At 60.5% G+C, this 18482-nt stretch overlaps 2 protein-coding genes across 2 annotated transcripts; both read left to right on the top strand.

Moving 5' to 3' along the window:
* The first annotated feature begins 129 nt into the window (after nucleotides 1–129).
* Nucleotides 130–12611, top strand: LOC135575735 (uncharacterized). Its single transcript, XM_065034528.1, has 17 exons — nucleotides 130–2033; nucleotides 2515–2623; nucleotides 2951–2978; nucleotides 3384–4426; nucleotides 5276–5405; nucleotides 6662–6927; nucleotides 7553–8183; nucleotides 8303–8397; nucleotides 8526–8617; nucleotides 8752–8953; nucleotides 9202–9333; nucleotides 9537–9614; nucleotides 9899–10063; nucleotides 10217–10338; nucleotides 10562–10694; nucleotides 10816–11011; nucleotides 11238–12611. Exons 6-17 carry the CDS (start codon nucleotides 6868–6870, stop codon nucleotides 11363–11365), a joined length of 2034 nt encoding a protein of 677 aa, XP_064890600.1. The 5' UTR covers nucleotides 130–2033; nucleotides 2515–2623; nucleotides 2951–2978; nucleotides 3384–4426; nucleotides 5276–5405; nucleotides 6662–6867; the 3' UTR covers nucleotides 11366–12611.
* A 321-nt stretch (nucleotides 12612–12932) lies between these two features.
* On the top strand, nucleotides 12933–16922 carry LOC135575801 (glutamine-rich protein 2-like). The gene is made up of 11 exons (XM_065035176.1): nucleotides 12933–13128; nucleotides 13266–13360; nucleotides 13727–14206; nucleotides 14455–14586; nucleotides 14772–14849; nucleotides 15127–15267; nucleotides 15421–15542; nucleotides 15858–15923; nucleotides 16035–16173; nucleotides 16321–16459; nucleotides 16725–16922. The coding sequence occupies exons 1-11, from the start codon at nucleotides 12933–12935 to the stop codon at nucleotides 16907–16909; spliced, it is 1773 nt and encodes a 590-aa protein (XP_064891248.1). The 3' UTR covers nucleotides 16910–16922.
* The last annotated feature ends 1560 nt before the right edge of the window (nucleotides 16923–18482 follow it).

Here is an 18482-nt window from a genome sequence, read left to right as displayed (position 1 = left end):
TGAGCCTTTCCCTTCTATACTGCCCCAGGATGTGTTTTTGCAGAGCTAGAAGCTGACCTGCATTTGTTCCTGTTAAAGGCAGCAACTCCTTTGCCATCCCAGCCCTCCAGGAACCGGGTCTTGGAGGAAAGCACCCAAACTGCAGCACAACCTGGCAGCAAAAACCACGGGAAAATCCAGTTTTCCTCAAGGGCCCCAAATCCCTAACCCCAGCAACCTTTCCTGCTGACACTGTTGGGTTTCTGTGCTGTGTTCCCCAGAATAAGGCTCAAGGGAGCTGCTGGGGAAAATGGCAGCCAGAGGGGTTGGTGTCCCAATGCCTGACAACCTTTGCTGTTAAGCAGTTCCCCAGATCCAACCTCAACCTCCTCTGGTGCAACTTGAGGCCGTTTCCTCTGCTCCTGGCGCTTGTTCCTGGGGAGCAGAGCCCGACCCCCCTGGCTCCAAGCTCCTTTCAGGCAGTTCAGAGATCAGAAGGTCTCCCCTCAGCTCCTGTTCTCCAGCTGAACCCCCAGGTCCCTCAGCCGCTCCCATCACACTTGTGCTCCAGCCCCTCACCAGCTCCTTTCTCTTCTCTCCACTCGCTCCAGCACCTCAAGGAATTTCTTGGCATGAGGGGCCCAAAACTGCCCCAAGTATTTGAGGTTTGGCTTCCCCAGTACCCAGTCCATGGGTCGGTCACTGCCCTGGTCCTGTTGTCCATGGGGCTGTGTGGTTCTGCAGGGGCTGGATGGGACAAATCCCCAACATTCGGTGTCAGGATGAGGCTTCCCGGGCTCAGGCCAGGTTGGGGTCACTCCGGGGAGGGTTTGTTGCCAGCAGCAGGCAGACAGGAGTGTGTCGGGGCTGTGATGCCAGGTACTGGGCAGGTCCCTTTGCAAACCCCACAGCGTCTGGTGGGAAAACAGAGATTGGAGAGGGGTTTGGGCCGTACCCAGTTCTTTGGTGTTTGATAAGCATTCGCCATGTCCAATGACCGGACTGAAATTCCTGATCATCTGGAGGATGAGCAGTTCCCATCCACCCTCATGGGGAAGAGGCAACATCCCAGCTGGGGGGCACCAGCAGCTCCAGACCGTGGCAGCTCCGCAGAGGCCGTCTCGGGGTTTTTTTCAGTGCACCCTGGAGTTCGTGGTGGTTGTTTTTATTAGGGTGTCCAAAGCCCGTTTTAAGTTGTCTGAGAGCACCCCCTCCTGGGCATGGCAGAAAAGCACCGAGGAGAAAACTGAAGGAAGAGCTGCTGCTGGGTGTTCTGGGCCATCTTGCCTAAATCAGCGTCTTGAAGGTGGCTCTGCATCCTGCCAGGTGCCTGACAGGCGGTACGGAGACACCCAGAAGGAAAGGACACTGTTTTCCCACTCTGAAATCAGGCAGAGCAAACATGGGAGAAGATGGACGAGCTCGGGGACCTTTCCAGCTATGTGAGTTTATTTTGACAGTGTGGGACTTCTCCAGCCGAAGTGAAATTCCATAGTTCTCTCCAGGCTTAGCAGCTGCTCTGCACTGAAGTAGACACACACTTAGACAGCAGCCTTGACAAAGCCCATGCAGAAGGTTTCAGTGTTTTAAGCCAAGAGGCGTGTGGGCTTTCCAAAGAGGTTTGAAACTCCCCCGGGGGCAGCCGAGCCCCGGGCCCGCTGGGGACTCCATTTCCCAGCACCGGCGAGAGAAGGGCCGGGCCGGGCCGGGCCGGGAAGGGCCGGGCGGGGCCGCTGCGGGCGGGGCCGGGGCTGCCGTGAGCCCGGGGCCCCGGACGAGGCGGCCATGGCCACCAGCCCCGCGCGCGCTGGGGGCCTTGGGCGCGAGGGCGCCCCGTGTCGCGGCCACGGGACGCGGAGCGGCGGCGGTTGGTGCGGCCGGTGCGGTCGGTGCCGTTTGTGCGGTTGGTGCGGTCGCTGCGGTTGGTGCCGCGGCGGCTGCTCCGTCCTGCAGCATCGCGGGAGGTGCTGTTCATCCCGGCGACTTGTGCGTTTGGAGACTTCGGTTGACGCCTTGAGCTGCTGGAGAGTGTGCAGAGAAGAGCAAGAGAGCTGGTGAGGGGCTGGAGCACAAGTGCGATGGGAGCGGGTGAGGGACCTGGGGGGAGACCTTCTGATCTCTGAACTGCCTGAAAGGAGCTTGGAGCCAGGGGGGTCGGGCTCTGCTCCCCAGGAACAAGCGATGGGATGAGAGGAAACGGCCTCAAGTTGCGCCAAGGGAGGCTGAGGTTGGATCTGGGGAACAATTTCTCCCCCAAAGGGCTGTGGGGCATTGGAACAGGCTGCCCAGGGCAGTGCTGGAGTCTCCATCCCTGGAGGGGTTGGGCACGGGGTAGTGGTGGACTTGGTAGTGTGAGGTTTATGGTTGGACTCTTTTCCAACCAGAATACTTCTGTGATTCCGGGTGTGTTTAAGGCTGAGCTGGAGCCTGGTTTTTGGGGGGCTTGGAGAGGTCCGAGCAGCAGGGAGCCAGCCGGGGGGGCGGCAGAGGGACGTAGGTTGAACAGCAAGTGGGGAAATCCTCCTGTCCCTGCAGGTCGGCGTGTGGACGCGACCAAGGATCTTCGGTCCCCCCCTGGGGGTTGACATCGGAGGAATCTGCGGAGAGACCGTCTTGAGCAAGGGAAAGCCCGGCTCTTGCGATGGTGAGTGTGACGGGTGCTCAGGCAGGCCCGGGAAATGCCCAGTGCTGCCCTGGCACTGGTTGGGAGGCACGAGCCGTCCCGAGGGCTGGGGGCTTCTGCCCAGCTGGCAGGCAGGAGGGGCTGAGCCCCCTGGTGTCACTGAAGGGGTCACATCTCGCTGCTCCCCCGGGCTTTCAGCTGCCATTTCCCAAGCAGCGCGGGCGGGACGAGGGCGTTGCTGGTGCTGCTGGGTTCTCGGGAGAAACCTGCCTCTGGCTTGAGTGTGCTAACAAAGTCCAGCTCAGACTCCCTTGGTTTTCTAATGAGGGAATTTGTCTTTCTCCACAGGCTACGCAAGCCAAGAGAGGTTTAAGTGGTAAGTACACTGGCCTGGTCTCCTTTCACTGTGCGTAGGTGCTTTGGTCTGCTGGGAACGCCTGGGGTAGAGGAGGGGAACACTGGGATGAGGTGGCAGCCCTGGCTACCACAATGGTCACCATCTGTGTGTGGAAGGTGCAGCTCAGGGCATCGTGCCATTCCTGACCCAAAGATATTCACCTGCCTCTCCAATCAAAGGGATTTAGTTCCTGGGTTCCTGTATTCTGTGGTTGTGGGTTTTCCCAAATCTGGGGGAGAATATATATGTTTATTTCAGTTCTTCCCCTCCCCTGCTCCCTAACTGCTGGTTTAGAGGCCTCTTGCTGCCCTTGACACTGGGAGCTTCTCTGCACCAGCTCGATGAGCTCACCTGCCTCAGCACCTTGACTTTGTCTTGTTTCAGGCTCTATGGATGACACCCTTGAGGACCTTTTGAGATATGATGGTAAAATGAAGCTTCTCTGCAGCTGCAAGGGCAGCATCGTGGTCCTGGTCCTCCCTTCCTGGGATCAGGAGCTGCTGGTGCAACAGCCCTTGATGCGCGAGGGGCTCCAGTTGTGAGGGGGAGGCAGCGGGGAGCAGAGGGGAGAGCCGGGTTCCCAGAGCCAGAGGCCACTCAGTAGGTTGGCCGTTGGTCTGGGGAGGTGAAGGGAAGTTTGTCCATGATTAAAAGCCTTTGTGGGAGGTTGTACAGCCGGTGGGAGAGCCTTGAAGACCAGCGTGCGGGTCACGAAGGAGTGAGTGCCTTTCAGATCTCTGCGTGCTCCCCACGTCCTCCTGACCTGCCCCGTCCTCAGCTTCTGCACCCGCTCTCTGCCCCGACAGGTTGCCTGCGGAGGTTTGCAATGTCCCTGGAGAGGACAAGGCAGCTGCAGGGGTGAGCCCTGATGTGGGGAGAGAACCTGGATGTCCTGAGGGCTGGGGCTGAGGTGTCTGGCATCACTGGCAGGGGCAAAAAGCCAGGAGAGGGGAGTGGGTGGCTGGTGGGAGACGGGCTTCCAGGTACCGAGGATGGAGCAGAGCCCGGCAGCACCCGCTGCTGCAGCCCGGCCTTCCTGGGTGCGCTTCGGCTCCAGCGTCGTAGGAAGAGCCCTCAGCCAAAGCAATGGCCATGGGTGTTCCTGACGCTTCTCCCAGAGGCAGCAGCAGGATCTCAGCACAGGACTCAGGGCTCAGAGCGTTTCAAGTACCAAAATCCCCCCCGTCTCAGCCCCCGTGCACTGCAGCCGCGGCCCCAGCACCAGCCTCCCAAGGGAGAAGCAGTGCTGAGGCATCCGCAGCGCTCGCCCTGTGCCCGTCCTCATCCTCTTGCTTTCCAGGACAAGGACGACCGGGACTGGGATTTCCTGGGGACATCGAAACCCAGTTCTGGCCCAGGGAAGATGCCCGTGAAACGTGGCACTGAGCGCAGCTCTGAGACAACAGCAGAACAGAGCAGCAGGAAAGGTAAGCAGGTTGCTGGATGCCTCCTCCTTGTAGGAAAGGAATCGGCAGCCTGGCTGAGTGTGTGTGAGGTCCCAGCTGATGAAATGGAAAGCCACCCAGTCCCATCTCTGATTAAGCAGTGCGGTCATTCCTAGAGCAGCTTGATAATGGGGTTGGTTGTGCCACAGCTCAGGGAGTGCCCCAGGTTACAGAACTGGCCTTTCCTTTCCGGGAAGGAAGGCTCAGATCTTCCCTTGGGCCTCACCCGGCCTGTTGTGCACGGTGCCAAAGGAGAACGAGTTTTCGGGGTCAGGATTTGGGTGGCTGTAGCATCCCCAGTCCACGGCAAAGCCCAGCGGGGGCACGTCTGGGTGGGTCCTGGCTGCACTGGGCTGTGTTACAGGCACTCGCCCCTCTTGTTCCTGCAGTGGGGATGCTCATGGGTCTGATAGTCCCCTCAAATGGCCCTTTCCCCCCATAAATCCACTCTGGACACCAGTAGCAGCCGGTGGGTTGTGGCAAGGGCCAGGGTGTGTTGGTAGAGCAGGGGCTTTGGGTGAAGAGGGGCAGGAACGATCCGATTGGAAACTTGCAAAGCTCAAGAAGCTCCTGGTGTTGCCAGAGCTGGAAACCCCAGTGTCAGTGACCCCCAGCCATGTCCCAGCAGTGGATGCAGGGGCACAGGGCAGGCAGTGGCGCGTTGCCGCTTTGTCACTTGCTGTGAGGTTCAGTCAGGGAAAAGACATTGAAAAAGGACTTTGTAAATGGTCCAGGGAGAGAAGAGCAGGCAGGGCTGCTTTGATCTCTTGTTGTTTAAAAACCAAACTCCACCCTGCTCAAACCTCCTCCCATGTGCCATCCCATCCCCAGAGCTGCCCCCACGCCAGACGCCCCTGCGCACCGTGGCCCCGGTCCAGAGGAGGAAGACGTCGATGTTCGAAGATGCTGAAGACGACGACCTGTTGGATGTGCTGAGACGTGGCAAAGGCCCAAAAAAAGAGTAAGGGCAGTGAGGAGGTGGTGGCAGTAACGCAGGGGGTGGGCTGCGCGTTGAGCTGGTGCCACCGTGCTGGGGGGGGATGCTGGAGCATCTTGAAGGTGGCTCTGCATCCTGCCAGGTGCCTGACAGGTGGTACGGAGACACCCAGAAGGAAAGGACACTGCTTTTCCCTGCTGGGAAACAAAAGGGAAAGGGAAAGGGAAAAGGAAAGGGAAAGAAAAGGTCGGGTGGGGCTGCTGCGGGTGGGGCAAGGGCTGCTGTGAGCCCGAGGACCAGGACGCGGTGGCCGTGGCCACCAGGCCATGTCCACCTTCCACCCTGCTCACAGCCCTGCACAGCTTCCCAATGCCTTTCCTGGAGGTTTCTGATGGGGTGGGGAGGCAGGGGGTGCTCGGCTGGCCGGGGGCAGCTCTGGAGTCTCCCAGACGCCTCACCCTGGCACCGAAGCTGCTGCTGCCCATCCAGGCCCCCTGCAGTGAATCAACCCCATGACTTGTCTGATTGTATTTTGAATCTTGGCATGGCCTGCAGTGACCTGTGACGAAAAATGAGGTGTCACCAGCTACAATGTAGCTCTCAAAAGACATCCTTCTGCTTGATGAACCGCAGGGAAAGGCATCCTAAACCAGGCACCTTGACCTTGTTTTCAGCCCAGGTTCCCAGTGCTGGTGCACACGGGAGCCAGTCACTGCACATCTGCCACCAAGGGGAATCGCCTCCGAGGCCAACTGTGCCGTGGGGAAAGGAAAGGGTTAAACATCAGAAGAGTTTGATTTAGTACACAACACGGATAAAGCCATTCTCTCTGCCATTAAAACTGAGGGTATTTAATTCAGTAAAGTGAGATTTCATTCCCCATGACTTGGCTGGTTGTATTTTGAATCTGGGCACGGGCTGCAGTGACCTGCAACGAAATACGAGGTGTCACCAGCTACAATGTAGGTGTTAAAGTGGGAAAGGCAGGAGGGAGCCTCAGCATCTCCCATCCCGTGGATAACTTCATCACAAAGGACCAGGGCGGCGCCCGCTGGCTCCTGGGGCGGCTGTTGCCGGGCAACAGAGACACTATATTGTCCCCTGTCTCCTGTGCCCCTCGCCCATTTGGTCACTGGCCGTGGTGGGATCACTGTGGTGGTGGACTCATTTTGGCAGTTGGATCGCTTTTGGTGGTGGGATCACATTTGGTGGTTGCATCACTTCTGGTGGTGGAATCGCTTTTGGTGGTTGAACCACTTTTCGTGGTTTGATCACTTTAGGCACTTGGATCGCTTTGGTGACTGGATCGCTTTCATCACTCGGATTGCTTTCGGCACTTGGATCTGTTTTGGTGACTGATCGCTTTCTGTGGCAAGAAGGAGCAGGAGAAAGGCTGCTGGCTGTCCATCCCTCCAAGATCACCTCCGGACAGAAAAGCTCCTGTCTCCCTACTTCGGGTTCAGTGTTTTCACGCAGAACAGCAGCGATGGCCACACGCGGTCTGTTGGAGATGGTGGACGCTGCCATCGGGACACCCCAAGATGAGGTTGTGGATTTAGTGGTGTCACCAGTGTGAAGGGCAGCAGGAGGGAAGAGTGGGAAGGGTGTCCCAAGAGTTGCTAAGGCACTTTTGAACTAGAGAGCTCTCAAAACAGATCCATGGGAGGGGAAGGAGGGGAGATAAAGCTCTGCCCGTGCAATTCAGCCACGGCCCCCAGGCACAGCCCTGCCCAGCGTCCCTATGTCTTCTGCCCCAGTTCATTTGGGGATACTCTTTAAATCCCGCTCCCACATCTGAACGGGTGTCCCTCTCCTCACCCAGCTCCAGGGGAAGCCCCAGGACGCTGCCGGGCTGCGCAGGGACAGGAGGCGGCTGCGTCCCCCGCTCCCTCGGGGACACCAGCCCTCCTGCCTCGGGGCACAGCCTGTGGGGTGGGGTGCTGGGCAGTGATGCTGGGGGTCCCATCCCTGGGGGTCCCATCCCCCCAGCTCCATGGCCGGGCTCACTCCATGATCCCTTTGCATTTGGGCTCTCACGTTGAACTTGAGTTTGTCCCTGTGAGGTTTTGGTTTGGGGACAGGGACTGGGGACATGGCAGGGGGTTCTGGGGTCTGTCCTCACGGCTGCCCAGCTGCCAGTAAACCTGCTGCCCTTTGCATCTTCTTCCCAGGAGGGCGGTGGGGGCCAGTCTGCCCCCTCCGAGCCCACCCAGGTGGCCATGGACAGCCAGGCCAGGAAGAGCTCAGCACTGGGGCCGAAGGGACATGGAACACAGCCTGGGATGGAGACCGGCAGGGGGACTGCAGGGTTTGGCTCCCTGGAGATGCAAGCAGGGACACAGGGGGAACCAGCGACCCCTGTGAAGTTGTCAGGCGCTCCCTCCCTTCACACAATGTCTCTTGATGCCGGCGCCACCACCCCGGGGATGCAGCCAGGATCACGGGGCACCCAGGCCACCACCCACCTGGGGACACAGCCAGGGGCCCCTGACACCCAGGCCAGCACCTCAGGGATGCAGGCAGGATCACCCGGGACCCACACCACCACCCCTGGGGTGCAGCCTACATCCTCCAGATCCCAAGCAACCATCCCAGGCGATGCCCAAGAGCCGGCCAAGCCCTGGCACTGCTCGGGCTCCACCATCACCTCCTGCTATGAGCTGGAGATGCAGGAGGTCCTCTCACAGGTTGGGCAGCTCGGCCACCTCTGCACTGATCTGAAGGACCAGGTGGAGCAGCTTAAATCCATCAAAGCAGAACGTGCGGATCTTGAGAACGTGCGCCGACCCTTCCCAAAGGGAGGTGAGAGCACGGGAGGACTGGCGGGGGTTGTTTGGTGTGGGGACACCTTGGGTCAGGGGCTCGTCATGCTCAGAGACCCCCTCACCAACAGCACATCCCCTTGCACCATGTCCCTCTAGGTTGGCAGAGCATCACCAGCATACTGTCCTTCCTCAAGTGCCAGATGTCCTTCCTACAAGACATGGCCAGGGTCCTCCACGGGGAGGAGGAGAAGGTGAGCCGGCAGCAGTCCCCGAGGGGCTGCGGGGATGCCAGTTTGGGCAGGGAGGGGGCAGCCGAAGGGTCCCCGTGCCGGAATGACACAGGGGGCTGTGCACTCACCGCCCCCACTGCCGTTCCCAGATCAGCAAGGTGGAGGATGCTCCCAGAAAGATGAGGGGGGCTGGAGCCGGCAGAAAAGCAGACGGCAGCGGCCAGATGACCCAACAGCCACGGTGAAAGGATGGGAGAGGGTTTCCTACCCCACAGGGCTGCGAAGGAACCTGGGGTCTGGGAGCATCCCAGTTTGGGGTGAGAGGGACACCCCCACAAAGGCTAAGCCAGCCCCTGCTCCCGTCTCGCTGGCCAGGCCCAAGGGACAGAAGGACGAGCCATGGGCGACGGCACAGAGCGGGGGACACGAGCACGCAGGGTGCCACTTCTGCAGCCCGGACACCAGGGTGCTGCTGGGGAAAATCCTCCAGCGCTGCGAGAAGCTCGAGGAGCAGGTGGAGTCTCTGGCCCAGAAGGTGGGCGGCAAGGTGGAGAGTGATCCTATGTGGAGGAGACAGGTAAGGAGATGCGGTGTAGGGGGCTTGAGCTGCCAGGACCCCTCAGACATTTCTGCTTTGCTGTAACGTAGGGGAGCCCCTCGCTGTCCCCCTAATTGGCTTGTCGGAGTCAGAAGAACAGAAGGGAATTAAAGCCTTGGAGCAAATGTCCTGCTTGCACTGAGAGCCCGTGGCCACCAGCTAAAATACCCTGGGTCTGTCCCCGCGGGGCAGCCACCCCCTTGCTCAGCACCGCCTTGTCCTCTTAGTCCCTGCAGCAGGACGAGCAGCTCAAGTGCCTCCAGACCAGCATCGTGCAGCTCCAAAAGGACTATGAGAAGTTGAGCTCGGCCCTTGCAAACCTCCATCATGATCGTCAGCAGGAGCAGAATGACATCAAGGTGGGTGGCTGAAAGCCCCAAGCAGAGCCCAGGCTGGGACCCCAAGGGGTCTGTCCCCCTGCCACGCTGCTCACAGCCCTGCACAGCTTCCCAGTGCCTTTCCTGGAGGCTTCTGATGGGGTGGGGAGGCAGGGGGTGCTCGGCTGGCCGGGGGGCAGCTCCAACCCTGCCGTGGCATCACGGGCTGCTGTCTGCCTTGGAAGGCTCTGTCCCAGTCCCTGGGGAGGCTCAATAAGCAGAAAGCAGACAAGGAGGAGCTGCAGCTGCTGGGAATCGATGAGGTACAGGCTCGAGGGGCCCTGGTGCCAGCCAAGGGTGTCCCGGGCAAGGTGACAAACACCCCTTGTCCCTTGGGTGCCGGCTGGCAGAAGCAGCCAGGGGGGAGGGAGGATTTCCAGCCCAGCTGTGGGTCCCTTGCCAGCTTCCTCTGTCACCCCGAGTCCCTTCGGCTGGTGGGACCAACCCCACGGGGGTGATGGGGTGAACAGGGCCACGTAGCCACTTCCCCTCTCCTGTTGTCCTTCCATCCTGTCCCCACCGCTCTCCTGCCTTTCCCCGTTGCTAGAAAGCAGACAAAGCCGCCCTGGCTGACAAAGTCAGTCGCAGCCAGTTTGAGGCGTGCGTGGAGCAGCTGAACAAGGTGATGGAGGAGGTGACGAGCCGGGTGACGGGCAAGGAGAAGGGCTGTGACCAGTTCCAGAAAGAGCTGCAGAGACAGATGGACTGCAAGGTGAGGGCTCGTCCCCTCCACGCAGCACTGGCACCCTGGGGGCCTGGCAGCCTAAGGCAGGATCCTTGCGAGGGTACCCCCTCCCGGCTGTGCCCCCGGGGACCACCATGTCCCATCCTGGGGTAGATGGCTGAGGGTGTCACCCGTCCACAGCTGGACCGCCGGGAGCCGGGGGCATTCCAGCAGCAGCAGGAGGAGCGGTGGAAGAGCCTCAGCGGGCAGCTCCAGGAGAAGGCGCTGAAGCCAGAGCGTGACAATGCCGCTGGGATTAGGAAGTGAGTGCGATGGGGACAGTGGTGGCTTTGGCAGTGCTGGCCCTGTTCCTGCTGGCTGTCCCGGCTTGTGCCGGTCTGGTACCTGGCGTGGGAGCCATGTCAGCTGGCGACTGGACCATGCTCCCCCCTGAACAGGGAGCACCCCCCGACCCCTCCCTGGCGTCGAGTGACACATGGGGTGCCACCTGCCGGGCCCTGAGCACCCCCATGTTCTGTCCCACAGGGAGTGGACGGGCGAGTGCAGATACCCCACTGTTCCGCGGAGCTGCGGGGGCCCACACACCGTCACGCCCCCGCGCTTCCAGCCCAAACCGCCCAGCACCCCACCGCCATCCCAACCCAGTGCCCGGCACAAGGTAGGGATGACAGAGGTGGGGAGGGGGATGCTGAGCCTGCGGGGGGATCCATGCCTCAGTTTCCCTGGGGAGAGCTGGCTGGGGGAGGGTTGCTGTGGTTCACACGCTCTCCCTTTCCCAGAAGTACGTGATGCAGCTGTCGGGCCAGTACAGCACTGATGGGAACCGGCAGGACAAGCAGCTCTCCATGATGGGGGCTTCTCAGCTATCCGCAATGCCAAGGGCCACCCCAGTCACCTCGACCTCAGGCAACCGGCCAAGTATGGCCCTGTCAGGGCACCGGGGGGCAGAGGACACCCTGCTGTCTGGGGGGACAGGTCTGTGCCCACATCTGGGCAGGGTTGGACGGGGGTCTGGGGTCTGGGCTGGGCTGTGGGGGCAGCACTGGCTGCTGGGGCAGCCGGTCGCTGTGGTGGAGCTGGAGGGAGCTGGGGAACATGGGGGGTGGTGCTGGGCAGTGTGGGACAACAGCCTGTGTGCTTCAGGGTGGGCACAGGTCCCTGTTGGTGGGTGTCTGTGGCTGACCCTGCCCCTCGCCCCCAGGCACCGCCTCCCCACTGCTATCAGCCTTGCTGAAGAACCGACCTGCCTCGTCTCCCGGACACCTGATCCTGCCACCGAAGCTGCGGCTGCCGCCCATCCAGTCCCCCCGCAGTGAACCAACCCCCTGACAGCCGGGCAGGACGGGGGTCCCGGCCCCGGTCCCACCGCCCCGGGCGCTGAGCAGGCAGCAGCTGCAATAAATGGCGATGGGCAACCAAGCGCCGGTGTGGTCTGAGTGGGGGTCCCTGGGGCAGAATGGCAGAAAGCCCCCTGTGTTTGCTTTTTCAGGAGAAAAATAAATGCTAAAAAGGCTCTTCGGGGGTGCCCAGAGGTGGATCCAGTGCTATCCAGGGTCCCCCCAGAGGGATCACGGGTAGCAAACCAGTGGGCTCCAGGGCAGAGCCAGCAGAGGCCCATCCCGCACTCCGGGTGGGGCTGAGGTGTCCATGGGCTTCAGAAGCACCCCCTGGCACTAACTGGGGGGACGGGGTGAGGGGGGAACCAGGGGGCTGTGCAAGAAGCTGAGCTGGCTGTCCAAGCCAGGGGAACCCGTTCTCTGCCTGCCACCCCATCTTGGGGTCACTTGTCCCCTGGTTCCTGACGTTCCTCCGGGTGGGCATGGGGCGGGTTTGGGTCGGGCCGAGCCGAGGCCTGGCTCCCGGGGGGCTGCTCTGCAGGGAACACCCCCCGCCCCAGCAGCGCAGCTGCTCCGGTTTATTTTCGTATTTCCCGCCCCTGCCACTGCCCCCAGCAGTGAACCAGCAGACTGCAGGTCCCGAAGGGATCTGCTCCTCCTCCCCACCCCTTAAGGGGCGGTAATCACTGCAGGGAGTAAGGAAAGGATGCTACAGGAGCTGGAGTTGCCTTCTAAATCTGTTTTTTCGCATTTTCAGACTTTGTTTTACGTTACGGGTTCATAATCTGATGTCTCTCAGTCCTTACCCCCACCACCCCTGCTGGGGTTAGGCACCAGCTCCGTAGTAAGCTCTGTAAAAACAACATTCCTTCGTTAAACGTTTCTTGCAACTTCCTCCTCTATTTTTCAGTTCCGTTGTGTTTGCATTTTCTTCTGATCTAGTTCTATAGGTGGCTTCAAGCCTAGACAACGTGATTTCACATTTTTTTTCAGGAGTTCTGCTAAAGTCACGAGTCCTTGCAAAGCTCTGCTTAGACATACACCACCTTTCTCTGCTACCTAGGACCATGCTGTTTTCCCATGCCATTCTACTAGTAGCATGTAATTGTTTGGCGATTCTGTTAACTAGTTGTCTAGTATAATTTATAAATTGTTGGCTATAAATGTGATTTATCCAGCATACCTTCTTGTTTATAGTTACCTATCAGGGTAAAAAAGATTCCAAGCCCACTGTTACTTGATTTCTTGCTTTGTGTTCATTGGGGACCCCTCTGGGCACCCCAGTCGAATCGAGATAAACTCTGTGATCCAAGGAAAACCCTAAATTCCTTTTTCTGTTGCTCTGATGGATCACGGTGTTCAAATGCCAGGCTAAAAGGAATTGCCAGTTGGACAATGTCACAGGTACCTTCGCAACGCAGGGGGGTAAAACGGAATGAAGTGCCATCTTCCCACAGTACCACCAAAGATCCACTCGAGGAACACTGGGGGAAGTATGAGGACCAACTTCGGTGTCTCTACACACCTGGTATCATTCCTGCCCCGTTGTGAGAGGCAGTATGATTTCCAAGCCCTGGCACTCCTCGGGCTCCACCATCACCTCCTGCTATGAGCTGGAGATGCGGGAGGTTCTCTCCCAGGTTGGGCAGCTCGGCCACCTCTGCACTGGTCTGAAAGAGCAGGTGGAGCAGCTTAAATCTGCAAAAGTAGAACGTGCGGATCTTGAGGACGTGCGCCGGCCCTTCCCGAAGGGAGGTGAGAGCACGGGAGGACTGGCGGGGGTTGTTTCGTGTGGGGACACCCTGGGTCAGTGGCTCGTCATGCTCAGAGCCTGGCCCCAAGGGTGAGACCCCCTCACCGACAGCACATCCGCTTGCACCATGTCCCTCTAGGTCGGCAGAGCATCACCAGCATCCTGGCCGACCTCAGGTGCCAGGTGTCCTTCCTGCAGGACATGGCCAGGACACTCCGCGGGGAGGAGGAGAAGGTGAGCCGGCAGCAGTCCCCGAGGGGCTGCGGGGATGCCAGTTTGGGCAGGGATGGGGAGCCGAAGGGTCCCCGTGCCGGAATGACACAGGGGGCTGTGCCCTCACCGCCCCCACTGCCGTTCCCAGATCAGCAAGGTGGAGGGTGCTCCCAGAAAGATGAGGGGGTCTGGAGCCGGTAGGAAAGCAGACGGCAGCGGCCAGATGATCCGACAGCCACGGTAAAAGGATGGGAGCGGGTTTCCTAGCCTGCAGGGCTGCGATGGATCCTGGGGTCTGGGAGCATCCCAGTTTGGGGGCCGAGGGACACCCCCACGAAGGCTAAGCCTGCCCCTGCCCCCGTCTCGCTGGCCAGGCCCAAGGGACAGAAGGTCAAGGCAGAGCGCAAGGAGCTGGGGAAGCAGCAGGAGCCGACCCAGGCCGAGCTGGAGCAGTTTGCAGCTGAGTATGTGAATAACTTGGTGAGGGAGACAGCACAGCAGCTGCAGGCAGAGGTGAGGCCCGGGGGCAGCGCTCCCAGCCCCCGCTGGCTAGGGAGGGTCCTGGCGGGGTCCCGGCCACGTCCCTTGGCTGGATGGGGCCATGGAGCCTCCACGGCACCTGGGCTTGTGGGCGGCATCCAGCCCGGCTCAGAGCTGATTCCTCCTCCCCTCCAGCAGCCGGACGAGCCGAGGGCGACGGTGCAGAGCGGGGGACACGAGCATGCAGGGTGCCACTTCTGCAGCCCGGACACCAGGGTGCTGCTGGGGAAGCTCCTCCAGCGCTGCAAGAAGCTCGAGGAGCAGGTGGAGTCCCTGGCCCAGAAGGCGGGCGGCAAGGTGGACAATTATCCAAAGTGGAGGAGACAGGTAAGGAGATGCTGTGTAGGGGGCTTGAGCTGCCAGGACCCCCCAGGCATTTCTGCTTGGCTGTAACGTAGGGGAGCCCCTCGCTGCCCCCCTAATTGGCTTGTCGGAGTCAGCAGCACGGAAGGGAATTAAAGCCTTGGAGAAAATGTCCTGCTTGCACTGACAGCCCATGGCCATCAGCCAAAATACCCTGGGTGTGTCCCCGCGGGGCAGCCACCCCCTTGCTCAGCACCGCCTTGTCCTCTTAGTCCCTGCAGCAGGACGAGCAGATCAAGTGCCTCCAGGCCAGCATCATGCAGCTCCAAAAGGACTATGAGAAGTTCAGCTCGGCCCTTGCAAACCTCCAGCATGATCGCCAGCAGGAGCAGAATGACATCAAGGTGGGTGGCTGAAAGCCCCAAGCAGAGCCCAGGCTGGGACCCCAAGGGGTCTGTCCCCCTGCCACCCTGCTCGCAGCCCTGCACAGCTTCCCAGTGCCTTTCCTGGAGGCTTCTGATGGGGTGGGGAGGCAGGGGGTGCTCGGCTGGCCGGGGGGCAGCTCACGGGCTGCTGTCTGCCTTGGAAGGCTCTGTCCCAGGCCCTGGAGAGAATCAAGAAGCAGAAAGCAGACAAGGAGGAGCTGCTGGTGCTGGGAATCGATGAGGTACGGGCTCGAGGGGCCCTGGTGCCAGCCAAGGGTGTTTTGGGCAGAGTGACAAACACCCCTTGTCCCTTGGGTGCTGGCTGGCAGAACCAGCCAGGTGGGGGGAGGATTTCCAGCCCGGCTGCAGGTCCCAAGCCAGGTCCCTCTGTCACTGCAAGTCCCTTCGGCTGGCGGGACCAACCCCACAGGGGTGATGGGGTGAACAGGGCCAAGTCTCCCACTCCTGTTGTCACTCCATCCTGTCTGCAACCACTCTCCTGTCTTTCCCCATTGCTAGAAAGCAGACAAAGACAAAGTCAGTCGCAGCCAGTTTGAGGCGTGCGTGGAGCAGCTGAACAAGGTGATGGAGGAGGTGACGGGCCAGGAGAAGTTCTTGCACCGGTTCCAGCAAGAGCTCCAGAGGCAGATGGACTGCAAGGTGAGGGCTCGTCCCCTCCATGCAGCACTGGCATCCTGGGGGCTTGGTAGAGTACGGCAGCATCCTTGCGAGGGTCCCCCCTCCCGGCTGTGCCCCCGGGGACCGCCATGTCCCATCCTGGGGTAGATGGCTGAGGGTGTCACCCGTCCACAGCTGGACCGCCGGGAGCTGGGGGCATTCCAGCAGCAGCAGGAGGAGCGGTGGAAGAGCCTCAGCGGGCAGCTCCAGGAGAAGGCGCTGCAGCCAGAGCGTGACGATGCCGCTGGGATTAGGAAGTGAGTGCGATGGGGACAGTGGTGGCTTTGGCAGTGCTGGCCCTGTTCCTGCTGGCTGTCCCGGCTCGTGCCGGTGTGGTACCTGGCGTGGACGCCATGTGGGCAGCGCCCCTGGGGATGCTGAGCAAGTGGCTGTGCCTTGTGCTCCTGCCAGCTGCAGCTTCGCAGCGATAGAGGCGGCACAATGAGGGGGCACGTGTGGGAGGAGCCCTCCTGAACCAGTCTTGGGGGGTGGGTGCAGAGGCTTTTTGTGGCTGGTGTGCAGGTGGGGCTGTGCCCCCCAGCAGCTCCCCAGCCCTTTTCTCCCCCCTCCAGGCAGCTGCTGCCTGGTTTCCATTGCCTGTCCTGTGACCGGCCCCTCAACATGCTGGCGTCTGGACCGTGAGTAACTGCCCCCCGAACAGGGAGCACCCCCCGACCCCTCCCTGGCGTCGAGTGACACATGGGGTGCCACCTGCCGGGCACTGAGCACCCCCATGTCCTGTCCCACAGGGAGCGGACGGGCGAGTGCAGATACCCCACTGTTCCGCGGAGCTGTGGGGGCCCACGCACTGTCAGGCCCCCGCGCTTCCAGCCCCAACCGCCCAGCACCCCACGGCCATCCCAACCCAGTGCCCGCAGCCCCAACAAGGTAGCGATGAAAGAGGTGGGGAGGGGGATGCTGAGCCTGTGGGGGGATCCATGCCTCAGTTTCCCCGGGGAGAGCTGGCTGGGGGAGGGTTGCTGGGGGATGCAGAACAGGGCCCCGTGTTTGGGTCACACGCTCTCCCCTTCCCAGAAGGACGCGATGCAGCTGTCGGGCCAGGACGGCACTGATGGGAACCGGCAGGACGAGCAGCTCTCCATGATGGGGGCTTCTCAGCTATCCGCAATGCCAAGGGCCACCCCAGACACCTCGACCTCGGGCAGCCAGCCAAGTATGGCCCTGTCTGGGCACCGGGGGCAGAGGACACCCCGCTGTCTGGGGGGACGGGTCTGTGCCCGCAGCTGGGTGGGGTGGGATGGGGGTCTGGAGTTTGGGTTGGGCTGTGGGGGCAGCCGGTCCTCATGGTGGAGCTGGCAGGAGGTGGGGGGACATGTGAGGTGGTGCTGGGCAGTGTGGGACAACAGCCTGTGTGCTTCAGGGTGGGGACACGACCCTGTTGGTGGGTGTCTGTGGCTGACCCTGCCCCTCGCCCCCAGGCACCCCCTCCTCACTGAGATCAGCTGAGCTGAACACCAACCTGCCTCGTCTCCCGGACGCCTCACCCTGGCACCGAAGCTGCTGCCGCACATCCATCCCCCCCCCAGTGAACCAACCCCCTGACAGCCGGGCAGGACGGGGGTCCCGGCCCCGGTCCCACCGCCCCGGGCAGCAGCTGCAATAAATGGTTATGGGCAGGATGGCAGAAAGCCCCGCTGTGTTTGCTTTTTCAGGAGAAAAATAAATGCTAAAAAGGGTCTTTGGGGGTGCCCAGGTGGATCCAGTGGTATTCAGGGCCCCCCCAGAGGGATCACGGGTAGCAAACCAGTGGGCACCAGGGCAGAGCCAGGAAAGGCCCATCCTGCACCCCGGGTGGGGCTGAGGTGTCCATGGGCTTCAGAAGCACCCCCTGGCACTAACTGGGGGGATGGGGTGAGAGGGTAACCAGGGGGCTGTGCAAGAAGCCGGGCTGGCTGTCGGCAGCCGGAGGAGGGGAGCGCTTTGCTCTGGGTCGGGGGGATCCAAGACTGGGGGGACGCAGCAGTTTCATGCCCGGCCCCAGGGTGCCACAGCTGCCATTTCACAGCAGGAGCCAGGGCCATGATATGCCTAAATCCCTTTGGTTTTGGCGTGGTCAAAGCAGCAAAAGGAGGCAGACTTGTTTTTCCAGTGTCTATGTATAGAGCTGTGAGTTCATAGTTTCTGACAGCATTCAACATATGGGAAACGGGAATTTCCACCCTGCTTTGGTGCCAGCAGAGAGCAAACCGAATTTGGGGAGATGCTCGGCTGCCCCAGATTTGCTCTTGCTGGCCCAAGTCGCTTGTCCAGCAGTGGAGATCTTGGGGGGTACAAACAGCCCCAGCTTGTCCAGCACCTTCAAGGGAGGACCAGGGAATGGGATGACTGTGGAGCCTCAGCCCTGGCACAATCTTTCTGGAGAGATTTCAGCCTCAGCTTCTGACCCTTCCAAGAAAACTGGGGTAATAGGTGGAGTGGCTGTGTCTATGATCCTATGCTGTTGACATGATCGGGGTTTCCTTCCAGTGAGGGACAGTGCTTCGTGGCTTGAGAGGTCCCCCCTGGGGCACAAGCCTCCTGCTGTGGGTGCTGTCTGCAGAGGGCAGGTGCATTTTGGCAGCTGCCCCTGTGCTAGTGGTGGAGGAACAAGCTACACGGACCCCGTTGGAGTGATAACGCATTGTTCAACTTTATTGCCGTCAACGACACATATTTATAAAGGTTACAGTAATTATGCGTACTTGTCACCTGCTGATTGGCTTAGATCTGAAAGTTACATTTGCAATGACCCTCCTACCTGCGGTTAGCTAACTATGCGAGTTTCATGCCTCCTCAGCTCCCGCCTCCCCGAAATTGGTTACAATACTTGTCAAGGTCACAGTGTCCTTGCCGTTTCTCCCAATGACCAGCAGTTTCCACTGAGGCCTATTGAGGCATTGAGGCCTAGTTATGCTAAGCTCCTAAATCATGACAAACCGCTAACTTATCAGAACAGAACTCTTATTAGAACAAACATTAGGACAAAACTCTTCTTAGAACAAACTCTGGTCATGCAACTGCTCCATGGATTCATGTCCTTTAAGCCACTCCCTAACACCCCAGGGCACAGGATGTGCCAGCAGGGCTGCAACCACCCTTCTCCTTCCAGAAACCAGCTCTGTGTTGTAAACACTGCAACCACTGCGCCCATGAGCGAGTGATACTGCTGCCCACGCCTCAGCCCTGTGCCCTGCCAC

Source organism: Columba livia, chromosome 18 (assembly GCF_036013475.1).
Source record: "Columba livia isolate bColLiv1 breed racing homer chromosome 18, bColLiv1.pat.W.v2, whole genome shotgun sequence".
Classification (NCBI taxonomy): Eukaryota; Metazoa; Chordata; class Aves; order Columbiformes; family Columbidae; genus Columba; species Columba livia.
This window is presented reverse-complemented; position numbering and strand designations above follow the sequence as displayed.